The sequence below is a fragment of the Mycetomoellerius zeteki genome, unplaced genomic scaffold (assembly GCF_001594055.1).
Source record: "Mycetomoellerius zeteki isolate Tzet28-1 unplaced genomic scaffold, Tzet1.0 scaffold12, whole genome shotgun sequence".
In the NCBI taxonomy this organism is placed as follows: Eukaryota; Metazoa; Arthropoda; class Insecta; order Hymenoptera; family Formicidae; genus Mycetomoellerius; species Mycetomoellerius zeteki.
The window spans coordinates 433,683-452,952 of NW_017256126.1; the positions used below are offsets into that span (position 1 = coordinate 433,683).

General features: G+C 30.0%; 2 protein-coding genes across 3 annotated transcripts; one reads left to right on the forward strand and one right to left on the reverse strand.

Annotated features, from left to right (window-relative positions):
* Positions 1–18,367, reverse strand: LOC108731072 (uncharacterized). Its single transcript, XM_018461152.1, has 18 exons — positions 18,207–18,367; positions 17,928–18,075; positions 17,658–17,819; positions 17,423–17,548; positions 17,242–17,348; positions 16,881–17,097; positions 16,542–16,775; positions 16,049–16,419; positions 15,767–15,976; positions 8,380–8,598; positions 7,542–7,738; positions 6,759–6,881; positions 3,149–3,438; positions 2,467–2,674; positions 2,023–2,145; positions 1,683–1,903; positions 592–925; positions 1–182 (listed from the first exon to the last, which is right to left on the reverse strand). The coding sequence occupies exons 1-18, from the start codon at positions 18,299–18,301 to the stop codon at positions 1–3; spliced, it is 3,567 nt and encodes a 1,188-aa protein (XP_018316654.1). The 5' UTR covers positions 18,302–18,367.
* Scamp (secretory carrier membrane protein) lies at positions 11,430–16,145 on the forward strand. Of its 2 annotated transcripts, XR_001937001.1 has the most exons (9): positions 11,430–11,692; positions 12,447–12,707; positions 12,921–12,984; positions 13,090–13,218; positions 13,398–13,554; positions 13,638–13,726; positions 13,817–13,944; positions 14,023–14,242; positions 16,073–16,145. XR_001937001.1 is itself a non-coding variant. In XM_018461151.1 (8 exons), exons 1-8 carry the CDS (start codon positions 11,636–11,638, stop codon positions 14,182–14,184), a joined length of 1,047 nt encoding a protein of 348 aa, XP_018316653.1. In that variant the 5' UTR covers positions 11,430–11,635; the 3' UTR covers positions 14,185–14,412. The 2 variants fall into 2 exon arrangements, 1 of the variants encoding a protein (XP_018316653.1); XM_018461151.1 differs by lacking the exon at positions 16,073–16,145 and having other exon boundaries at positions 14,023–14,412.
* Positions 18,368–19,270: the final 903 nt, after the last annotated feature.

Below are 19,270 nucleotides of genomic sequence, written 5' to 3' on the forward strand. Positions count from 1 at the left end.
TCATTTATTGTTTTTCTGATTATCTATATTCCGCAGGTGATTAGTTAATAATTCCCATTTCGACGCCCATGGAGGCTTGTCTAATCCTTGAGTGTTAACTTCTTCTATCAAGTTCATCAGGCGAATGAAGAATTCATTGAGCTTACCAGCAGTACCGCGTCGTAATTTCTGGAAATGTTTATCTGAAATCCAAGTTTTAACGACGTCACAAAAAGACTATCTATTTTTATATTAGTATTAATCTTCAATAACGACAGAACAACAAAAATTAGTTTCTATGAGTCTGTATTTCTTGCAGTGTCGTAAAGATTATCGATATTGAAATATAAATAGGATAAAAGCGGACTGTGTTGGACAAATCGATATTTCTGGGGATTGTAATATGACGCAAATAAGGTATAGAACTGATGGATAGGACACAATTACACTACGTGTCTCTAAACATCTTTAAGCAAATATTATTTTTGGGGACTATTTTAAAGATTATTATCCTGATTATATATAATTTTGCATGACGTTTATTGTGTTGTAGTATTATCTAATAAAGTAATTGTTAATTAAAAATTGCAAACGATTAAAATATACACATACGTGGGGGATGAAAATAATTTTTGATCCAAATTGTTTGCTGCGTAAGTGCCGCCATTATTCTTTTGACAATTAAACTCTGACTCTCAGCTGTCACAGGTCTTAAGCGAGTAACGAACCGTAAAAGATATTCTAATAAGTATCTTGTACAGATAGATAACTTTTCAAGGCATCGCTGCGGCTTTGAACTCCACACGACAATATAACTAAGGCTGTCAACATCAAGAAGAGGATGCTTAAGACTTTCCAACCATTCGAACAACAATGTTGATAGTAACTCCAAATTAGTCTCCAATTCTAATCGCTGCCAAGCGGTACATCGATGATTCAAGTCACTCTGAAAATATATTTTTCATTTTCTTACTATTAACTTAACGTTATTGTTTATTGTAACAAACATAAATATTATATAACGTTATGAATAAATTATTAAGTAAAATATCAGATAAATTATTATACTGTACGTTAATATATATTTATAGAATTTTCTATAATTGAATATTATTATGTTACATTTTTGAACAATCTAATTGCTCTATGCTATTTCGCAAAAAAAAGCATTTCTATTTTTCAATAAATAAAAGTAGGGCTACGAGCCAGTTACAATTTATTTATTTATTTATTTATTCTGATTGAGCCATATTAATAATTTATTTCTATTTTTCTTTTAAAATTTTAATTATTATTTCTTAATTCAACATATATTCGATTCAGATTGCTACAACTCTTGTAAGTGGTATGGTAATGTGTGTATGACTTAAAGACACAAAAATTGCGTCTTTAACATAACTAGGATTAATCATAATAATTGTGGGCAATTTGATTACAGTTTTAAAAATAGAATTACATACAGCAGATTACACACACATAATATATCCGCGTTGTATACCAAATTGATTCATTCTGTCAGTAAGCATATAGCTGATACTTACTATTTATTATTTATGATTCTAGAGCCAACTGTAAGCATTGGCATTCAAGCAATTGTATACGTTTGAAATAACTGAATGAATGATTTGTATATATATGCAGTAATTAATGATGGAAATAGTATTAGAGTGTCTAAATTTTTTTTGTATGGATATAAAATATACCTGATAATTCTGCAAACGTTTCTTTATAGGATCAGAAAGTGAAACACTATCTCTGATGAGCACTTTGATAGCTTCTTCGGCCGTCACTGTTTCATAATCATTACGGGAGACGCTTCTCAAGTCCATGTGCGACTGAATCTCTTTGTAACAGTCATTATCAAGCAGATCCTGATCGTGAATGCCATCGCCTAGGACATCATCCACGCAACTGTCATCCAGACCTGTCACAGTATACAAGGTCCCATTGTAAGATGTGCACATTATTTTAGCGAGATATCATCAAAATAGATGTCGATGATACCACCGAAAAAGTCACACTAGAATTTGTTAATAATAGTACCTGGAAATGTGGAGTCACAGGAAGGAGTATCTGGTGACATGCAAAACACGTCACTCAATCTTCCTATATCATCACAGGTATCTCGGGACGAGCCTTGACTACTACTGCACGCTTTTGTGGAAGCTAAAATATATAATATAAAAGTATAATATAAATAGCGCAATAAATATTTTGATACTAATCTTTGCTTTCCAAGATATATTAAATAAATGAAGAATAAATAATTAATAGATAAATTAAGAAATATGTTCGAAAAGTATTTCACATATTTACTTTATCTTTTGAGTATTTAAACAAAAAATATATTTATAAATGTACAGATATTAATCAAAAGTAAAACATTTTACAACCAATTCAATTACTTAATCGAATAAGCTCAGGGATGGGCGAAGGTTAATTTCATAAATTGCTTAATTATTAAATTGCATGTAATACTTCTCTCACTCGAGTATTCGTAGGAGTCCGTAAGGGATTCCGCCCACGAATAGGAGTGTCGCATGTTACCCTTGCTGTCACGAAATTTCTCCAAGACGTGACAAATGAACTTTTGAGTAAAAGGCACGTTGGAAACCGTATATGCAATCTCGGAAGCCGAATTATCTTCTTGACAATCGCAGAGCTGTAGTATCCGCTCGCAAATAATAAAAACGATCTAAGAAATATATAGTTAATTAATCAGGAAGTTACATTTTGTGTAGACAATCTTAATAATAACAACGGAAAATTAATATGCACTCATTTATGTGATAACAGTTAACCGATACTACTAGACCGAAAAGATTATACATTAAAATAAAAACTAAAATAAATTAAGATATCTTATTTATTTTTTACTAATATTTTTAAATATTTGTAATAGTATTAGTTCTCCCTAAAAATTAAATTTTGATGTTGTATTTATTAATAATACCAATAATATTTACAAACAAAAATAGTTGTGAACACAATTCAAATTCTATCGATAATCAAATTAAATTAAATTTAAATAAAATATTAATTAAGTGATATATATATATATATATTTAATTATAAAGTTTTATATATAGTTTTAAAAGAATTACATGATTTAATAAAGAATCTAATATCACATAAGTGCGAATTTAAAAAGAAACAGAATGCTTCGCACTTTTGGAATATGCTTGAAGGTGCGCTGCTCATATCCGTGTAGCACGTTATATTGTTTTTTCAGGTACGATTGAAGGCTATAAGGTTTGCGATCCCCCGTTGTACTGTGCAAAGGGAATACTATCATTTGCGGAAGCACAAAGTGCTCGAATTCCTGAATACAAATTATTTGCCCGCGCGTTTGTATGGAGGAGGGACGCTTCATACGGACAAATCTAATGGCATCGTTCGCCCTTACACGAAGACTGTAAATAAGGTAGCACGCTATCAGAACACCGGTTCTGCCGAGACCTGAAAATAAAATACTTTTGGTATTTCTACTACTGCTGGTTTAATTGCAGACTTATTAATCAAATAGAAGTACAAGCAAGCAAATTATATAAAATAATCCAAACACAAATAAAAGATTACTCTTAACTATAAGAAAATAATGATAGACATGTTATATATAATGTAATTGCGTATAAAAAATTATACAAAAAAGAAATAACCGTAAAAGTATTTTATAACATTTATTAAAAAAGTGAGAAGAAGCGATCGCAATTTTAGATTGCATGTAAGATTTGAGATACGAAATGGAAGCTCATCATTCCCACCAACTATAAGTGAAAATATTCTTCGCATTTTAGATTCCAAGAATAGAAAGGATAGGTCACGTAGGTAACGTGCTAGCGATAAAGCATCATTTCATCGATTTAAAAAGTTTTATAGATTAATAAATATCACAACTCTGGAAATAAAAATGTCAATTGTAGTCGAATTGTATTTTACAACAAGAAGCGAGAACTTATACATATACATGGTATGTATACATATTTCTTAGATGATATCTGATTGACATTAACAATGCTAAAATCTTGTACATTTTCATTCTATAATTAAATCACGTAGCATGCATGCAAGACATTTCTACAGTTGTAACACGCTGATCAATTCAACTGACCGTGATAACTGCGGCGCGGATAAATTCTACAATTTAACTTTCCTAATCGCGTTACACTAATCGCTTTCCTCGTTACATTGTTATCTTCTAAATCCTTCTGCTACATTTGATCAATTTTAATTCTTAAAAGCGATGATCAATATCAGAGATTGTGAGAATATTAAAATTAAAATCAATATGTCATAATAATTTCTTCACTTTTTGGCAGTCAAAAGGATTTGAGAGAACGTAATTATGAATAAATAATGTTTTGATAAGAATTATAATTTTGTGTTCTTCGTAGTTTAATTCCGTACGTGACTTTCTGTAAGTCAATATTAATATTTTTTAACAAGAAAGTAATTGTGAACTTGTGATTTGAAGCAACCATTACGAAGAAATTGATCAATCGATCAGAATAGATGCCTATCACATATAACGCCACTTTAAATAAAAAATAATGGAATTCTAGCATAAATTCACATTTCGATTATATTATTATCGATAAAATTGTATCTTTCATATTTTATAAATTAATTTAATCTCATTAATATTTAAATAAAAATATCATATTGATGTTCGATAGAGAAAAGATACAAAATATATATCACCTTTAAAAGAAACAACAAAATGAAAATATCAAAATACTTTTGAGGAAAATTTTTACAATTAGTTATACTGACTACACACTAATTTATATAAAGTTAAATTTATAATTAATTAATACTTTATAACTTAATAACACAAAACAACATTGAACAACATTGAAAACAACATTGAACAACATTGAACTTATACTCATAAGTAAAATTAAAAGTCATTAATGTATTTAGAACTCGATAATTCCATTTAGATAGCAATCTTCTTTCTGTATGCATCATATGACATAAGAAGATTACGTATTAATTTGTCACGGCTGACCTTAGTCACTATATCTTTAACTTCCATTATACAACAATTTGGCAATTGATATATTACACGCAGCTTTCCGCAAACATATATGTATCGAAATGAATATTTTCTTCATCATATACATTGTTTATACGTAAACAAATGTAATACAGCTATACGAGTATAAAAATATATTCATATTTTAAATTATTTAATCTCATTAATATTTAAATAAAATTTTCAAATTGATGTTCTCAATAGAGAAAAGATACAAAATACACATAAATTACTTTTAAAAGAAGTAAAATACGAGATGAAAAACAAAATATCTTCGAGGAAAACTTTTAAATTTAGTTATATGCCAATTTACGTTCTTAACTTCTTAAAAATACATTACTAAGCCCGAGATCGTTTATCGTTTTATCCGCATTTTATGCTCTAATGGAATGAAACTCCCTTGCGACGCGGTAACGTCCGTGAAGCTAAATTATATTAAATGGAACGCAACAGCCTTAGTTTATTATTTTTATCATCTCTTTAATATATTTATCAGTAATTATATGCTTTAACCTAATTAATTATATATGAAATTATTATAACACACACACACAACTAGCACTGACTTTTTTATATATCAAGTTATTTTTAGTCAAATAATTATTCAATAATTATTATTGTCTAAAGAGCATCAAGAAAAGAGCATATTTGATAAACTAATTTAAATATTGATTGCTAAGTAACAAATTATTTATTTATAATAAAACGATTTAAACTTTTTCAATAATTTATATATTTATACAATTTTTAAAACGCATAGTATTTGTGTATTAAACAGATAGTGCAAAGCGTAAAACAATTAACACAAAAATATTAATAAAAATCTTATCACGTATATTAAATTGTTAATTTATCAATTAAATTATATCATGAATTATTCAATTAAGATTACTATTTCCTGCTTTTAATATTTGATAAAAGCTATTCGCGTGTGCAGTGTAAGATTTATAGATATATATATATGCATATATATATGCATGCATATTTCGTCGGTCGATTTTGTATACATGCAATGCAGAACAATATATTGTCATACATGATAAATTCTTTTCAAACGTTTCTTAAATCAATACATTTAAAATTTATAGATCACTAATAAAAATGCATATAAGTTATTTAATAAAAATTTTAATAAAATATTAATGTAAAACACTAACAAATAAATAAATAGCAAAATAATAGCGATCAATAAAATCTAATAAGAAATTTATAAATAACGAAAAAAGATAATAAAAAGTTTTAAGCCGAATAATTGTAAATTTTATGGGAAGTATATTAATTTTATTCAATATTGAATACACACTGTACATGTATAAGTCATATATTTTTTAATTAATTCAATTTTTAGACAAATATTTTTATAAATAACATTAAATAAAAAAATGAAAGAAATATGCCAACATCGTCAAATCAGAAAAATTGAATAAGATTTAAGTCTTAGGGTCTTCATAGTCCGTTCTTATTTCAAAATTGTCTTAAGTAGTGTCTTAAGTAATAACTTAAGACGCTAATGCGGCCCTCTGATTGGTTCGCGACACTTCAAAATAGAACTTAAGACGGTATAAGAACTGACTATGAATACTAACTTTGGACCTTTGATTTAAAAAAAAAGCAGTATTTCTGTAGACTAAAATTTATGCATCTACATACATCGATCTCATATGATCATACATTCAAAAAAGCCATGATAGCTGCAGGGGATGCAATTGGGTCAAGTGCACTGCATGAAAAATCGATTTACCGGCATGACAGTGAATGGCCACTCTTCCTTCTTGCACGGCAAAGGCCACAACCTTGACCATGTCCAAAAGTTTCCCCACCGTGGCGCTACCATAATCCTTTAGGGCGAAATTATAATAATAAACTGCAACAGATTTTCACGTGATCGGTAATTGAGACAGCTTGATGCTAAAACTTTCCTGTGGTAATAGGAAATAAGTGACAGCAAAATTATTTTGGAACATTTTCCTCCTCTCTATAGATATACACTTTTGCTGCATTGCATGTTATATTGTGAAGCTCTTCGATCTAACTGGTGGTTGTTAGGATCGAGGGAGAAACGCTCCCACACTATTCTACATGCGTTTAACACAAGGACAAACTCCCCTCCATTCTATTTTTACTATTATTTTTGCTAATTTAAAAGTAAAACTATCGCCGTTTTTCATTATTATTATTATTATCTCTAGATATTATCATGTAAATGCAATAAAGTAAGTAATATTGATTTAAGTAAATGGTTTTTTAAACAGTGCATTATTTGCAATGTGATAGTGGGAATGATTTTCATGAAACATTAACATTGCTTTGATTTATCCGTCAATAAAAAAAGTATTAAAAACAAATATAATATTAATTTAAAAATTCAGGAAAATTATTAAGTTATAAATTATCTAAACTAGATCTGATTTGTTTTTATTTCAAAAATATATTATGAAAAACAGAATTAACGTATTTTATAAATTATTTTCGATGACTAAAAAATAAACACTGCGAACTTTTAATAAATACTTTTAATACTTACTGTCGTTTTTCATAAAAATGTTGGGATCATACGTAAAGCCGCTCTCTTCTAGCGGACCACCGCAACTTGCGTGTTCGCCTGGTGTTTGTAGATTTATTATGGTTTTTATACTCCACCCTTGAAATTGGGCAATTATATCTTTTTTTATTATTTGAGCGGTATTAGGTCGTGCCATCGCAAGGACATCATCAGTTACCCTAAAACATTTAAATGATTAAACTATTTAGATTGAAAACTGATACAAAAACTAGCAACGATATACAATAACAAATTTCCAACTATAATGTTAATTATTTATACCGATGCAACGAAGGGGATATTAATATGCCAAATATATGTACATTTGAATAAATCAAATTTAAATAAATATTCGGTGCTGCTGCAGTTGAGTGATACTTCGACAGAATGTCAATAATAAGATGGTTCAAATATACAGCATATGTCTTTATGTCGACATAAATTATTGAACGAGTTATAAATATTTCCGAGTAATATTTAGAATAGTTCATAACTATGTATAGAAGCGAATGAATACATATTTATCAAATAATCACATAGTTGGTTATACGTGTCACATAGTTGGTTATACGTATATTAGATTTACGGTAGTTGATAATTGATATTCTCTAAAGGTCTAAATTTACATGTACAAAACATTGATCAAAGTTATTTTATTATTAATTTATTAAAAAATAGTAGCCTATTTAGTAAAAAATAGTAGTATTTATTAAAAAATATTGGCAAAACGTTATTTTTACTCATTATTTCTTCTTACTAATAATAATTACTTCTTCTTACTTTCGTTTTATTAAACTTTAATGAAAGCTTTAGTGCTCACCAATGCGAAAAAATGTTCTGTATTGCCATGTGGATAGCCGGCCAGGCTTTTGAATTTTCATACTTGCATCTGGATCCGCCACAAAAAATAGCACACTGTATAGCCTGTGGTGTGAATCTCCGCAAATTTTCCGAAAATTTATTGTATCCCGCCTGAACCTGGCACGCATCTGTTTGCCCTCCTTGAAGTCCCGCCGGAATCAACGAACTTACATCCATTCTACAATCGAATAAAAATCTGGATAGGAACGATAGTAATTTACTTTATAAAAATTTAGGACAAGTTCCGAAATCTACGATAAATTTATAAACTTTAAGAAAAGGAGATTTTTTGAGCCTACAGCATTTTTATTATATATTTTGGCATGAGTAACAATATTGTGCATCGATATGTCATTCTTTCGGATGCGTTTCATCTAATGTGAAGTTACAACATGTTCTCTTGTAAAATTATATGCAACACAAACTTTTATTAACGGTTTAAGAAGAAAAATTTTTTAAAATTAAATATGAGTGTAAGGCTATATATAATATATATACATTTGCGAAAATATTCACGTCCTTTTCATCCATTTCATAGCCAAGCACGAAAATAATGATCGTTTTTATTAATCACTCTCGTTTATCCATCACGGATTTAAGTACACGCGATGTGAATTTAACGCATTGTCTAATGTAAAAAGAAAAAAAAGGCAGTTAACACGGTAGGATAAGCACATAGCGACTGGCAGTTCCGCTACCATAACATCGCTTTATCTGTTATTGAATCGCAAGAATTGCGCCTGCGTCAGGCGTGGTAGTAAATCATATTGTCATTCTTACATGTACAGCGTTTGTACGAATATTCGAAGTGCTTGTAAGCGTGTAATTTAATACACGATAAGGTGCATTGACCTTTCGGTGCATGACATTAAAGTAGAATTAAGATTGCATGTTGTAGAATTATAAGATAGCATTTTTTTTAAATCTCTTAGGTATATAAAAGAGAAATTTTAGTTAAAATCATTAGAATTATATTTATTACTAAGAAATTAAAATATACAATAAATAACACTTAGAAAAACATTTGATGTTTATTACATACACATAAACACACACACACACACACACACACACACACACACACACACCCACATTGTTAATAAATATTTCTATCTCTTTCAATTTAAAAATGATATCAGCTTTTTTTGTATAATACATTGTGGAATATTGTTCAATTCAAAATTCTGGATAGGAAATGCAGTTTTTCAATTCAATTTCATCCAATTGAATCTAATTGAATTTGGATTGAATCCAATTAAATTCAACTAAATCCAATTGTAAAAAAGTTTTCATTATTTAAAATATGCACTCGGATAGATAAAAATTTTAATCCATTTTAATCCATTCTCGTTTACTACAGTGATCATTAAGGCATTATCAATTCAATAGAGAACAGTCCACTCCTCGGACTAGTACGTCTTGTATTGGCGCTAATCATTTATTTCATCCTATAATTTTCAGATTAATCAAGATTAAAATCAAGTATCATATTAAGAGGATGAGGATGCTGAAGCGAACCTTCCAATGTGCCGAATATTTCGAAATAGTAAAAGAATCGTCCAATGTTGGACGACAGAATGTGCCAATGTTGTTGAAATGTTCAAAATATTGTATGAACACTTCTTGCATACATCACAAAAATCGCGAGCGAGCGAGCAGTATATACGCATCTCCGCGGAGAGAGACAAAAATAATCGACTATCACACATTATTTAATTTCTTACGTCTTACGATTTGCGATTCTATTGTAGAACAGGTTTCATCTGACAATCGTAAGACTTTCAATTATTCGAATTTCTGAATGTTGTATTCTTGGCATTACGAATAAATGCAAGAATTTTCGATTAAAAAATTTTACTTTTCTAAATTAATTTATATGTGCTATGCACGTAATTGTTGCGAATTCTCGACATTCGAATGATATCTTGGTAATTCGTGTCAACTTTACAACAGTTTAAATTTTAGTTATCACGAATCATCACTAATTGATCATTTTTGTAAAATTGTCACGAATCATCACGATATTATATATTGTCAAATGACAAATGCACAGTGCAGTGCATTTGCAACAATCACGCATATAGTGAATTTTGAGAAAAAATCTTTAATATCAAACGTTTTTAATTTTTTTTAAATATTAAGAAAAAATGTTACAGAAGTGCATGCAGCTCAAATTACTGTGACAGAATACCGGCGCAACGGCAAATATACAGATCTTTAGAGAAAATTATTAAGTCCTAAAAGTGCATTACTTATTATACTTTATTAAATCATTATAACTGGTTCAAAAAATAGTAATTAAAAAATCATTTAAAAAAGAAAATGTTATCTATATTTTATGATGCAATTGAAAAAAGTTGCAAAAAAATTTGTTCTCTTCGTTCACGTCATCAAAATTGAAATTTATATATATATTTTTTCTATTCTTCAAGGTTCATTTGATATTAGTGCTGTTTGTAGCAAAATCGTTGTAGAGACACTACGGGATGTGAAGCATTTAAAAAACGAGATTTCACGCTTTAAAACGCCTTTTTAAACACCGTTCTGCGACCGTTTTTCCCAAAGATACGCAATTTTCAATTTGCTCCTTTTTACCGATGATTTTAAATGACTTAATTTTTTTTAACAGTGTATACATACATATATATATATATATATATCAAAGCCAATATTAATCAATACTCAGGCTATAGTAAAGGAAAAATTACGTAAACGTAATATACATATAAAATATTATATATACATATTATCTTGCATCCACAAATTGTAAATGTATAACAGGACTCGCTCCACAGATTCGCACCACATTAATTTTCAATACACGACTTTATCAACAGTGATAAATGATGTGATACGTAGTTCACATCATTTTATGAAAATGACGTTGGTGCCGCCAGTGTACATAGGTTTTCGCGTCACACGAAAAAGGCTCGGATGGTCGCTCTCAGGTTTCTCTTTGGTTCTGCTCAGTTCTGTTGTAGGGTTTCTAATCTCTAGTATTGAGTTCGCATGGACTATAGAACTATAGTGAGGGACGTAGATCGAAATAAATGGCTACTGCCACGGCGTCATCGTCAGTCTGGTCAGTCACCGTACGTAAAGGTGGAATTATGGCTCGTCAGCTTTAGGCAGATTTAGATAAGATTAATTGAGTATTATCAAAATCGTGCGAGCGTTTCGACCGCGTAACATCGGTGCAAGAACGTGGACGAGAGATGTCCGGCTTTGACGAGAATCCCTTCGGGGAGCCTACGATTAACGATCCCTTCTCGGTGAGTATAGCGTTTATCTCATGTGTGTGACAGTGACGAAAACGAAACACGGCAGAACTGTGCTCCAATATTGCTCGCATATCTGTCAAAATTCTCCGAGGCGTAAACCGGTCTAGTCTCGCTGATATTCGCTCTTGCGAAAAGTCAATTAAGATTCATCAAACGATTTTGCGCCGTAACTTAAATGCTCCGCTGATTATTGTATGTGTCATTCTAATGTCGGCATAATTTGCCTGCGTAACTTTTCCTTATTCTCATCAAAACAAGGAAAAAGAGGTCGATAATTATAAAATCTAATTTTGTAAATATTTGTATGTTTTATCTGTGTACGCTTTATATATTTAATAATAATTACTGTATTTTGTACATAATTTTGTGTCACTACGACAAAGCGTACCATTCTAATATTATTTCTCTTTTGCGTTTATAATTCGAATTTATAATCTTATTTCGAAATATGATTCAAATAAAATGTATCTTTTTTTGAATACCCTGCTGCAAATATCCATACGTATGCATAGGTTACCATACGTTACCATATATGGTAATCCCCATGGTAAATTCGGACAAGTTCCTTTGCTTACGTATGGACATTTGCAGCAGGATAATAATTTATTCGAATATGTTTCTTTGTATCTTGTGATATGACAAATATATATATATATTCATAAGAATAAGGAAGGAAGATAAGATAAGAGATTCTATTAAAAGATTACAGAAGATATGTCAATGTATACGTTTTAACACATAATAGGATCCAGCGATACGAAGAGCAGTAACTTCTACACCAGCTAGTAGAGGCCTTGAAGATTATAATCCTTTTGCCGAACAAGGCACTCAAGGAACTACACAAGTCAGAGGAGCAGTAAATCCACCGATCTATGGAGGAGTTGGTGCGACACAGCAACCTGCTACGCTTCAACCTACTAATCAAGAAGCACCTCCTCCTGCATATGCTCGTACCCCCCAACAAACAGTCAATGCAGCACTTGGAAGCATGTCACCTCCATCAGATGTAAATTTATATTAAAATACTTATTTCAATACATTTCATTTACTTATGGAGTACATAAAATGCCTCTTTAAAAAATCTGTTCTTTTCAGCTGACTTTTGTACCATCTCTTTTGTTATTTTCATATTTTGATTTTTATTTTCTTCCTTTTTCTCCAACATGGAGAGAAAAAGAAGATCAAAGATCAGATAATAGAAATTATTCAAATGTTTTAGCAACGAGCAGAATCGGAATGGAAAGCAAGGGCGGAAGAAGAATTGAGAAATACCCCGTATTATCGTTAGTAGTTATATTACTGTCTATATTTAATATTACTAATATAATACTTTACAATTTTTAATATTATGTAAAACTGCCCTACATATTTATTTCTTGATATTTTAGCAAGACGAAATAATTGGCCGCCATTACCAGACAAGTGTTGTTTCCAACCATGCTTCTACCAAGATATTGATGTGGAAATTCATACCGATTTCCAAAAAACAGTGAGGCAATTATATTACCTCTGGATGTGTAAGTTTAATTGTATGCGAGATTGGGATCGCGCTATCGCGTCATTTTATCCTTTTACGTTTACTAAACAGTGAAGATAGAATGACACAATAGTCGATACCTTGCTTCTCGGACGTCATTTTATATTTATTAATATTTATTTATTTATGGATAATACTATTTAATAATATTGTTCGTAGTTCATGGCTTTGTTCTACTGTTGAATGTAATTGGAGGATTTGTCTTGATGCTGTATAGCCAGGGTTTCTCAGCCTTCGGTTTGGCTATCTTGTATCTCATACTCTTCACTCCATTCTCCTTCATGTGCTGGTTTAGACCAGCATATAGGGCTTTTAAGTAAATTCACTTAACATTATCTGGGATATTAGGAATCTGATAAAATACAGACATTAAAAATTAATCTTGTTTTAATATTTCAGAAATGACAGCTCTTTCAATTTTATGGTCTTTTTCTTTGTCTTCTTCTTTCAATTAATCGTCACCGGCATCCAAGCTATAGGCATTCCATTTGTATTATTATATTTATATTGTACTTAATTTTATGTACTATATGCAAGCATTTATACATTGATATAATTACAAATATTTCTATTTTTCAGTGGCATAATTACAGCAATTAGTATGTTTGATGCAACGGCCAAAGGTGTTTTTGTCGGTCTTATTATGCTCTTCGTCGCTATTTGTTTTCTTCTTGCGGCAGGTGGTGATCTTTTACTGCTTACTAAGGTACAGTATATACACATAGATGAGAGTGAAAATTAACTGATATTGATCTTAATGAAATAAAAATGAGACTATTTTTAGATCCATCGCATTTATCGTACCTCCGATGCGAGTGTTACGAAGGCGCAGCAAGAATTTGCTACAACATTTTTGCGAAATGAGCATGTGCAAAATGCTGCGAGTAATGTTGCGGCGAGTGCAGTTCGCTCGCAGATGGCTAACGCTAGCCAACCACGCTACTAAATAATTCTATCATTTATTTGTTCTACAAAAAACACTATGCTCTGGCTTTCATCATTCAGTAAGTGGATAGATCTCATTAGTTCCACTACTTATGGATTATATAAAACGATCGTAGAAGTATTGCAAATTTTATTCTTACAATGAAATTCTGCAATATACTTGAAAATTGTACTTCACGATCAAATTTATTCTCTGATGTGTACGCTGATTAACGTTGTTAATATTGCAGTTAATACTACAAACTATTTCGAAGTATTAACAGATATTCTAAAAAATTTTTCGAAAATAGTATATATTTTGTTTCTAAGTATAATATTTTTGTTGAAAGAAAATTATACTATACATATATAACAGTTTTATATATAAGTTTGATGTATTAATTTGTATTGTCGTTTATCATGTGCGTTTATTTATGAGATCTTCAAATTAGGTTATGTGATGTGAGTGAGCTCTTGATAATCATACCAATCATCATCATGATTTAATTATTATATAATTGCTTATATTTACTAGCTTTCATATTTTAGTGGCACAGTCTCATGACATTGTGATCATATTATAAGTTATGAAAGTAATTAAATTTATTCAAAGTCCAAATAACTACAAGATTTGAATTCTAGAACAATTTGATTCATATTTGTTGAATGTTAACATAAACGCTAATTTGTTCTTATAAATATTCACTTACAAATATTTACTAATTTTCTTGTAACCTTATTAAACCCTATACATTCCTGTTTTTATGCAATATGTTAAATTATTTTATTATGACTGTTGTTTTTCAAACAACTCTTGTTTTTATAAAACGAAGAATACATATGTTAACGATAAAAAAGTTGGATTTTTACTGAAAATTGTATAAATTTGTAAAATAATTTTATAATTTTTTCAAAGCGTTAAAAAATGTTATTTGTTGAAACTGAAATACTATGATTTATTTGTATTTCTTCATATATTATAATGATAATAAACAAATATAACTAAAATTGTAAAAAATAATCTTTACAAAAAATCACTTATATTGAATATTTTCTATGTGAAATCATCAAATGTGATAAGTCTTATAATGATTATTAAGTTTAATAGATATTTATCATGAAAATATTAAATTAAAAATAAACTAATTTTTAATTTGATTATAACACACATATTGACAAGTTTATATGTATGATTCCAGTTCCCGTAAATTAAACTTTTTTAGTAAGTCTTTTGCTGTAAGAAAAAATTTGTGATGTTAGTATCATATAGAAAATGTTAAAATATCTCTTATTCATTTCGTGAATTGCTTAATATACCTTTTAAACAATATGTTGCTACTGGATCTGTTGGAAATGGACAACCGGCATCAGAACTATTTACTAATGTAGTTCCAACCAATTCTGCTGCAGTCACAGCATCAATGACTTCTACTTTAGTTCGATACATAAGTTTAGCGTGGCCCTCAGCTAATCTGAAAGTATTATGTCCAATAATGTTATTGTTATAGATTGCGATAATTAAAATTGAGTCAAGACAAACAATGTTCGAAAAAGAGATGTCTCATTAATAATAACTAATTTAAATGATTGTTTTTCTGTTTTACCTGATAAGACTATCTAAGAGTCGCACTGTTGTTCTCTCAGGCCTTCTTTGCGGGTCTGATCTATGATGAAGATAAGTTGCACTGAGTATCTTCTGTGCCTCTTCGGTTAGTACTGGTTTTAACGTATGTACATGTGTGAAATATTCGCAGAGAGTCTCTTCTGACCACAAGCCCGTTAAATTTAAAGGACCCATAAATGTTTCGGAATATCTATAATATTTTATGTTTTTTTTATTATGAAAGATATTAATTGTGTAAAAAAGCAAATGCGAATATTATTACGAATTATTTTCTTCGTCTTCACAGGCAGCTTTCAAAATGTGACTCGACGCCAACTTATCCCATTCGGGATTTCTAGTATCTTTCAAAAGAAGAATCAGATCGAAGCGCGACAAAAGAGGATTTCCTAAACAGGTCTTCCATTCATCGCCCGTGAAACATCCACCGTCCGGATTGATGGCTGCAATAACGGAACAGCGGCTGTTTAATGTGCTCACCATGCCGGCTTTAGCGATGGAGATTGTTTGCTGTTCCATTGCTTCGTGTACAGAGGTTCTATCATGCGAACTCATTGTCGTGAATTCATCCACACAACACACACCTCCGTCTGCGAGCACTAAAGCCCCTGCTTCTAAATGCCAACCGTCCGAATCCTGTAATGAACCTCTCTCGCAATAAATTTTTCTTTCTTATCTTTCTTTCTCACTCATTTAATAATGATCTCTTAATTAAAAACGGTGAATGAAAATAAAGCATTTAACATGTAGGTACTAACTCTGACAGCAGCTGCTGTAAGTCCAGCGGCAGTACTTCCAACGCCGGTTGTAAAGACAGATCGTGTAGTTAGTCGAGAAGCAACACGAAGCAATTGCGATTTGCCAGTGCCAGGATCTCCAACTAGAAGAAGATGAGGCTCACCTCTTATACGCATTCCCGTTTCATTAGTTTTTGCCACACCACCACACATAACAACAGCTAATGCTAATTTCGCGATATACATCCCATATAACTGCATATGATTAAAGAAGAAATGTTACATTTATTAAAATGTTTTTGATGTTGATAAAATATTAAATGTATATTATTGTGTAATATTTAATAATATTAAATGTACTTGTGGACAAATAGAGGCGAGAATATTGTCTCTGCCAAATAATGCCTTATCTCTATAATGTTCCCAATACGCTGTAAATGTATCTTTTATTTCTGTTGTAGAGAATGTTGCTTCTGAGATTTTCCTGCGTATAGAAATGCTATTTGCCATCAGAAATGTTGTAGCTTCTGCTCGTTGGCCAACTTTTAATTTACCCCATTTTCGTATAATTACTCCACTACAAATATTTTTATATTTATAATTGAAACTAATTGCTAAATCAAATTTTACAATTTTAATAACTATAATATTGGTATTTTTTTTATGGTATAACAATTATAGATATATATTAATAAAATACAAAAATATATAATTTATGAACCTGAGATCTATGTTATCTCCAGGTCTACATTTGTCAACAAGATCATCTAATAATACTACTTCCAGACCCACTGAATAGTAACTCCTTGCATCTGTTTTACATTGGTCCTGTATATTATATATTGCTCAAGTAAAGAATGATACACAATTGTAATAATCAGACAATTCTTTTATGTCCATACCCGAATCTTCATTTCTTGATAATCAGAACAATCTTCTTGTTCTAAAGATGTTGAAGTAGTCAAATTTTGAGAACGACATGATTGACATTGTTTGATATTCCTAAACGTTTGTTTTTCCCATTCTAACTATAAGGAAAAAAATTAAGATTAAAATTGTGATGTGTATATTAAGTTTAAATTATAATTTGCTGTTATTTCATATTGTATCCTTTTGCTGAATATAAAGTTTACCTACTTTGACTAGATTAATATGTTTGCATTTTCTACAGATGAAACGTTTTTTCATTTTCATAATTGTGGGCTGAGACATGCGTACTACAATTCCAGATGTCGAAACCAGTTCACCGATTTGACCTACATCCATTTTTATTGGTACTGCAGTAATTCGAGTATGAACCTGCATATTAATATATATATATATATATATCTCAAAATAAAAATAATTATTTCAAGTAATGCGTAATTTATATGTAATAACTAATAAAATAAAATAAAAGACTCGTACTCTCGTCTTTACTATTTGCTCATTGTCAGGTTTACATAATTGTTCCTGAGCTTTTACTGCTGCCTCATCACATAGTGGTAAATAATGTCTAGGATTACGTAAGATTTTCTGTGCATTCTCAGCATCAGCTTCAAATAATGACACAAAACTAAAAAGTTAAAATACAATAAGAATGCTACTACAGAATATACTTACCCCTTATTGATACATTTAAGAAATTACACAACAATAATAAGATATATCTCTGCTAACCTAGCAAATGCTTGTAAAATGACTTACTTTACGTATATTGAATAGAATAAATGATCCTCCGTAGCATTTAAAATGTCTTCCAAGTCTTTCGTATGGTGTTTTAAAAGATAGTCTTCAAGCATGTTGACAATTCACAGTAAAGTATCATTAATATTTAATCCGAAGATATATCTCAAGATATAACACAAATAGCGTACCATATAGTATGTGGTTATCTTCCCGCCAAACGATTTCAGGTTATTTTCAAGTAAAGTCAGGTTCAGCTGGTTATTACTGAACAGCTGTCAACAGCCATGGTGGAAGTATTTTTATTACTTCCACCATGGTCAACAGCTGTAATCATCTTCTCTTCTTGTAGCATTTTCTATTAGGGCGATATAGCCTCGCCGCATCAATATACTAATTGATAGGCATCGCTAGTTGCAGTGTTGACATATCCAAATATCAACATAAAAAAATATCGATAAATACTGTTAAATCTATAGTGTCAAATTTAATCTAAGGTGAGTCGCTATTGCTCCTACTAAATATATCATTATTTTATACTAAAATAATAATTAAATTTGACGCTATATATATCGTGTCAATTTGACCTTATATAGTGTCAAATTGACACTGTACAGTGTTAAATATAACCATTGTTTATATTAAAGTACATCCCTATATAGAAATTTAATACTAGTACTGGTAAATTAATATCACCTTATTTGGAGTGTATTAAAAGTACTATTAATAGTTAAAATAAATGATTAATTGGCTAGTACAAAGTATCAAATGTCTAAAAGAGATAAATATTGAAACTATACAGAAGCTAACAAAAACTATTGAAGTTAATAAAATATATTATGAGCCTCTCTTCTTCCCTTTCCTGAAATATCAGAATTATAATTTCTAATCTTGATGAAAAATTACGATTTCATTTTTTTTGTTATCCTGATAAAAAAATTCATATCGTAATATATTTATAAGAATTTGTTATATTTAAAATTTATAAAGTTTCAGAAAAAATACTTATGTATATCCTAATTTTGCAGGACGGTATTTATAGTTCGTTCTTATTTCAAGACTGTCTTAAGTAATGTCTTAAGACG

Coding starts and splice junctions, on each gene's coding strand:
- Scamp (XM_018461151.1), top strand. CDS start 11,636: ATGTCCGGCTTTGACGAGAATCCCTTCGGGGAGCCTACGATTAACGAT. Junction 12,985..13,089: donor GAGAAATACCCCGTATTATC/GTTAGTAGTTAT, acceptor TTGATATTTTAG/CAAGACGAAATAATTGGCCG. Junction 13,555..13,637: donor CCAGCATATAGGGCTTTTAA/GTAAATTCACTT, acceptor TTAATATTTCAG/AAATGACAGCTCTTTCAATT.
- LOC108731072 (XM_018461152.1), bottom strand. CDS start 18,301: ATGCTTGAAGACTATCTTTTAAAACACCATACGAAAGACTTGGAAGAC. Junction 926..1,682: donor AACGTTTGCAGAATTATCAG/GTATATTTTATA, acceptor ATATATTTTCAG/AGTGACTTGAATCATCGATG. Junction 183..591: donor AAATTATTTTCATCCCCCAC/GTATGTGTATAT, acceptor CTTGGATTTCAG/ATAAACATTTCCAGAAATTA.